The sequence below is a fragment of the Branchiostoma belcheri genome, unplaced genomic scaffold (genome assembly GCF_001625305.1).
Source record: "Branchiostoma belcheri isolate BF01 breed outbred unplaced genomic scaffold, Haploidv18h27 scaffold12, whole genome shotgun sequence".
NCBI classification, from domain to species: domain Eukaryota; kingdom Metazoa; phylum Chordata; class Leptocardii; order Amphioxiformes; family Branchiostomatidae; genus Branchiostoma; species Branchiostoma belcheri.
This window is the reverse complement of record NW_017802602.1, coordinates 2,320,246-2,326,529: the sequence shown is the minus strand read 5'-3', so window position 1 is coordinate 2,326,529 and position 6,284 is coordinate 2,320,246. Positions and strand designations below refer to the sequence as shown.

Sequence of the window (6,284 nt, the reverse complement as noted above, 5' to 3'; positions counted from 1 at the left end):
CCCCGCTGCGGTCCCGGAAGTCCCGACCGCCCCCACGGTCGCCATGAGAACTAGACGTCCTGTAGCGGCGCCGATCTGCAATTAGAAAGATGGAATTGGGCAATTTTTTGAGAATTCCCACTGCCTTTTCTCTACTACCGCCACCGTCTCCGATCTGCAGGGGGCGACAACATGGAAGGGAGAGTAAGTAAGAAACGTGCATGCTCAGTCAGGAAGCGTGAAAACCCACAACACGGCCTCTCTACAGCATGCAGAGCAGGTGCGTGGAAACCCACATTAGAGCCCATGCTAGCAGCTAAGTGGGGGCAGACAAGCATTCACAAGCAATGACTACTCAATTCTAAAAGTTAGGGCTTGATAACTTTTGTACATGCTTTTTGTTATTTCTGTTTTAGGTCTTCCTAGGCGTATCTCTAGAAGTGTCACAGCATACTATCATGCTGTTAGTAAGCAGCAATGGAAGCAAAGGTTGATGGGGCAGCATCTAGTGGAAAAAATGTGTTCAGAGACAAAACAGTGGCGATCTATACATTGTAAATTGTGTTAACTGGTTGGGAGTCCACAAGTACTTTGTTTGAATTTGGGACTATCATAATATGCTTACATGTAGCTCTGTCTTTTTTCCGTATTGCTTCATACTTTTTTTGTTCGAAAAAATACGACAACCATACAATTAAATCGATGTGGCCTTTGCATTTCGGTTTCCAGGTTTTCGGTTTCCAGGTTTTCGTGCTATACTGACCTCCCCTTCCTCCGAAGCTTCCCCTGGCGGCGTCCACCATCTGGATGAGTTTGGGGTTGATCTGTTGGCGAGCCTCCTGCAGCACCGAGACCAGCTCTTTGGCCTGCTTCATGTTGTTGGGGGTGAAGAAGGTGTAGGCCGTCCCGGTCCGCTCGCTTCGCGCCGTGCGCCCGATGCGATGTACGTAGTCCTCCGCCGAAGCCGGGTAGTCGAAGTTTATGACAAACTTGACGTCCGTGATATCTGCAGAGCGTTGCCGGTTTGTGTGGGTTTTTTTTTTGTTTTTTTTTTTACACGAACGGCAACGGGGTTGGACAGAAGGAATCGCACAGTCAGTGCCTGTTGTTTGGGGTCCGACCGACTTTTGCGCACCTTGGGTAGAGCTGCCTTTGTTGTTTTTACCTGGTTTACGCCATGCTTTTACCTTACACTGCCACCAAACTCAGCTACACGTAAAGCTTTTTGAAGCTCATTGCAGTCAAACTCGGTCTCAACAACCACTCTAAGTACCGAGGAAAAAGTTGTGGGCAACTGGGGGTGGTTGCTCTGGACAAAATTGTCTACCAGTATGTAAAATTGGACAGGACTGTTGTGTCTTAACTACGTAAAATTGGTCAGGAGTTTTCACATGGCTTATTACTAGAGGTGGTTGGCTGAGCCAGGTTTGACTGTACCTGTACCTTAAGTTTTGATTTCCTTGCTAAGAAGTTAGAACACAGAGTAAGGCCGCTCTACCTCAGGCACGGCTCACCGAACACTTACCTGTGGGTGACTTCTCTTCCGTACATGTAGGTGTGCTGGAAAGGACGGGGTTAGCCATAGCCAACAGGTGAGAGACGTACGTACTCGGCGGATGCACACTCCCAGACAAACTACGGCTGTCACCACGGACACCCAGGGTAAGGTTGAACCACTTCCCGGTTGGTTGGTTGGCTAAGCTAAAGGCTAGGGGGGCCCCCACTGGGCTAGCCTGGTGGACAGCCTTCTGGGGCGTATGCACCTCACCAAACAGGGCTCAAAAAGGCACTTTGGTCTGTCTCGTTCGTTCGATCGGCCTGGGGTTAGGTGTGGAGGTGGGCTCCTCTTCCCAGCAGCGTACCGCTTTTTAGTGCCTCTTCGTGTCACCGCAAAACAAACCCCGGCCCTCACAAGAGAGGAGGGTCTGGTGGGCAGGCGACAGTCACAAGAAGCCAGTACAGTGCGACGGGAGCCACCTTCACTCTTCTTCTTCTTCTTTTTCTTTTAAGGCAGCCGCTTTCAACTTGCTGATCGAAGATTCTGCTGCCTTTTTGTGGCTAATACAAAGATGGGGTTCGCCAGGCCTCCATCCAGGAAAGTCGTGCAAAGTGCCTTTCCCAAGGGCACAAGATCGGTGACGTGGCAGGGCTCGAACCCGGGACCTCTTGGTTCCGAGCCGAACGCTCTGTCGTTACGTCACACGACCCCACGCACTCTCGGGTATCCGCCACCAACCAAATCTTACCACTGGGACAATACCGACCATGGCGGATTGATCAATGGAATTCTGGCGGGGCGGGGGTTAACGTTGGTTGATGCAGGTTGTTCCCATCCTGGCAGGAGGTGCCGACATGACTCCCGCACGATCCTGAGAGAGGGATGAGGTACGCCGAGCGAGCTGTGAACACGGTCTGGTCCGATTTTTAAAGTCTTCATGCTGCTGTCCCCAACTCTAGCACTGATGGCTGGGTGACATATTGCATAGCCACCTCCATCTTACAGCTATTCACCGGTTTCCCCAACTTTTTATAACCACCCCCTCCTCACATCTCAATAGTTTGTAACAATTTACCAGGGTGTTTTGAAACAAACCAAAAAAGATGTTTCTACCGGTAGTTCCCACCAAACTAAACAATGCTCGAACCCTTTCAACCAGGTCCACTTTCCGAATCATAAATACAACTTTCATTCTTTTACAAATTCAAATCTGGAGCTTACAACCCCTTTTGGAAATTCCCTTTCAAACAAATCTCATTTTCACTGTCCAATCTGGAACCTTGTTTATCCTTACTTTACAGTTAAACAGTCCCCCACCTAATAGCAGCATTTCCAACCGTATAACAGTACTATTATTGCACTTTTGCGGAAAACATTAAAGGCTCGCGGCCCTCTCCTCTGGCCCAGCCGGAAGCAGTCATGCCGGTGTGTCCTCCCGCGCATCTACAGAGAACAGGGAACTCAAAAAACAAAGCCAAAACGTCAGTAAACGGTCCCCAGATTTTCTCTCTCTCTCTCTCAAAATCCAAGAGGTCTATACTGTGCAAATCATCATCGAATGCGTCATGCCAACATCAGAACTAATTCAGACCAGTGCCAAATGTTACAATATATATTATATACAAATGGAAAATGTATGTGTGTGTGTGTGTGTGTGTGTTTGTATTTAGTGGGAAAAATCTAACAGTCACATTCGCACTTTGCTAGGACTCGTCAAACAAAATGTAACTGTAACTTGTCAACTTGCAGGTCAAATTGGAACAGTTTGCAAATAAGAAATACTACTTTACTGAATGACAATGAAAAACATGTAGGTTTTTGATACCTTGAAGACATGGAGTATGTTAGATCACAATTCAAAAGAACAATGTTAAGCATTATGATTTTTCAATACAAGTTAAATCTGATTCATAACTTGTCAAGCTATGTGTTCAACAATAATTTTGATTTTTTTTTTCTAAAAATAGGAAGGTGTGTACAAACCCTGATCATCCTCACAACATTCAGACAGCTTTTACAACAGGTCATGTAAAACTGGAGAAAACGTGTACAATAAACAGAAAGGGAGGAGAAAATAAAGGCCAAAAGTTAGGTACAAACCTAGACCACGAGAGGCAACGTCAGTGGCCACCAGAATTGGAGCCCGTCCTGTGCGGAACTCTGGATAAAACAAGAAATGTACATGTAAGGACTTAATTCTTTGCACTATTTAAACCATTTTCTGGGTTGCAATGAGCTTATATGCACCTGGCCTGTGCCTGTGCATATAGGCAGAATGAGCTTAGATATGTGGTAGTTTGTCTCTTTAATTGTAGTTTACAACAACTGAATTTTCACAAGAAACAATATTTCCTTAACCACAAACTCTACAGGAAATCCTTGGGTTGACTTACCATTGAGCACCCAGTCTCTCTCAGGCTGAGACTTGTCACCATGGATGCACATGGCAGGCCACCTGCAAGCAACACTCACCGTCAGTAAGACATAATCTAATAGCTATTCCAACAAGTTAGTGATCTATGCTGAACAAGGATTATACAATTATATACTATGTTGTATCAGGTTTAGCTATGCACAAACACAAGATGAAAACTTATGTGTGGATTTTTTTTGTTACTAAAACTGAAGACAAATTTTGACAGATTTTTCAACTCAGAGACAAAATAGAGCATAGCACTTCCTGTTGTCTAGCCCTTAAAACAATACATGTCTTCGTTCCAGCTATCTCAGCAATGAAAAACACTCATTTAAGAAGTTAAAGCTTTTACATGAGCTTTTACTCACCCGTCCCTGCGCATGCGGCGTGTGAGGTCATCCACCCGGCGTTTGGTCTCCACGAAGATGATGGTTTTGTTCTCCTTCTCTCCCATGATCTCCTCCAGGAGCCTGATCAGCCTGAAACAAAGAACACAAACATTAACATACAGCAGTAAAGCAGCAAGGCAGTAACATACATGGTCATAGCACTGCTTCTGTACAGAGGCTATTCCTTTCCTCCTTTAGTTTGTGCAATATAGACCACTTTGTGTTAGACTATATAAAGGTGTAGGATTATGTCGTGGCGTCAAATGTCCTAGTGGCTACAAGAGCTGACATGAGATCACGGGTTAATTCCTTTGTTGCGTCCTTGGGAAAGGAACTTAACACAACTTTCCTCACTTCACCTAGGTGTAAAATGGGTGCCTGATTTTGGTTGGGGAGGTAAAAGGCAGTGAAAGGAAAGGGATGGGTTCTGTCTTCCAATACTGTGCCCTGACACATTGGACTAACACTGTCCTTACAGCCTCAATCAGGCTATGGCACTACCTTTACCTTTATCTATAAAGAGGAACCTTTCCCACAGAAATTTATCAGAACAGATACCCACTTGTTGTCCTTCTCGTGTTCCTGCACCACATCAATAATCTGCAGGATGTTGTGGTTGGCACAGAGAGACAGGGCGCCGATGTTCACCTGGATATAGTCATGGAGAAACTCCTCAGCCAGCTGTCTCACCTCCTTAGGCCATGTGGCACTCCACATCAGGGTCTGACGGTCAGGCTGGGGAAAAGTACAAGATACGAGATTATTTTATTAGTTTATTGGTATATTTATTATTTTGATATTTATGGCTGGATAGAAACTCCTCTGCCAGCTGTCTCACCTCCTTAGGCCAGGTGGCACTCCACATCAGGGTCTGATGGTCAGGCTGTTGGGGGGAGGGGTGTATACTGATGTCACATTCAACATCAAATATGTTCATTTTTATTTATTCATTTGGCTGTAGATATAGCCGAGGCTGCCCAACTAGCACATGGATATTATCAAGGGTGAACCTTCAAAACTACAAATCTGAAAATCATACAGTACATAATATTGCAGTCAGGGTTCAAAATATCAACTGCATATGCAGGTTAGTGCAGGTACTTCTTGCTGCCCTACATGCCGGAACTGGCATTAAGGGCAGAAAGTAAGTAAGCAGCTACTTCTGATCTACCTTGCACCAGTCCATAGGCCACAAGGCCAACCTTCAAAATTTAAGGAGAAAGTGCTAGGGTGAAAATGAGTGGTAAAGGTAAATCTGCCTGGTGCAGGTGTGCAGAAAAAAGAATTTTGAGCCATGGTGTTCCTTACCCTGATCTGTTCGATGATCTTCCTGATCTGGGGTTCGAAGCCCATGTCCAGCATGCGGTCTGCCTCGTCCAGCACCAGGTAGGTGCAGCGCCGCAGGTTGGTCTTCCCGGCCTCCAGGAAGTCAATAAGGCGACCGGGGGTGGCGATACAGATCTCTACTCCTGTAGGGTGAGAGATAGGAGGGGAAGAGAGGGAAAAACAGATTAAAAAAAAAATAGCACCCCATATTGATGGACTCAAGTCTTTTACATGCCCAGGGGTGGCGATACAGATCTCTACTCCTGTAGGGGTACATGGGGGAGAAAGGAGGGGAAGAGGAGGCTTGACTTAGGTTGGTAGGACATGGGATATATAGGGATTTTCTTACACAACCAGTGCTTCTCTCACCCTGCATATGTTTCGATGTTCACAAGACACCTTCGTCAGAGCTTCTGACTGGAGTGCTGCTTCTCACCCCTACAATACGCTATACGTTGCCAAAGAATTTCTTGCCACAAAAGCATGTACATCAGCTACATATAGAGGTGAAAAGCAGTACTCCAGTCAAAAGCTCTGACTCTGAAGGTGACTGATAGGCGTCAAAACAAAAGCAAGGTGAGAAAAGTACTTGGGGCTTGAGTATGAAAAAAAAAATATATATATATTACATTACATATATATATATATATATATATATATATATATATATATATTT

At 45.4% G+C, this 6,284-nt stretch overlaps 1 protein-coding gene across 1 annotated transcript in view; it reads right to left on the bottom strand.

Moving 5' to 3' along the window:
• Window positions 1-6: 6 nt before the first annotated feature.
• LOC109462804 (probable ATP-dependent RNA helicase DDX17) overlaps window positions 7-6,284 on the bottom strand; it is a 13,823-nt gene continuing 7,545 nt past the window's right edge. The window contains exons 7-13 of the mRNA XM_019759418.1: window positions 5,591-5,751; window positions 4,845-5,017; window positions 4,262-4,372; window positions 3,871-3,932; window positions 3,578-3,637; window positions 743-985; window positions 7-154 (exon numbers count right to left, since the gene is read on the bottom strand). Of these exons, the coding sequence (XP_019614977.1) occupies window positions 135-154; window positions 743-985; window positions 3,578-3,637; window positions 3,871-3,932; window positions 4,262-4,372; window positions 4,845-5,017; window positions 5,591-5,751 (830 nt within the window). The 3' untranslated portion in view covers window positions 7-134. The remainder of the gene's footprint in view (window positions 155-742; window positions 986-3,577; window positions 3,638-3,870; window positions 3,933-4,261; window positions 4,373-4,844; window positions 5,018-5,590; window positions 5,752-6,284) is intronic.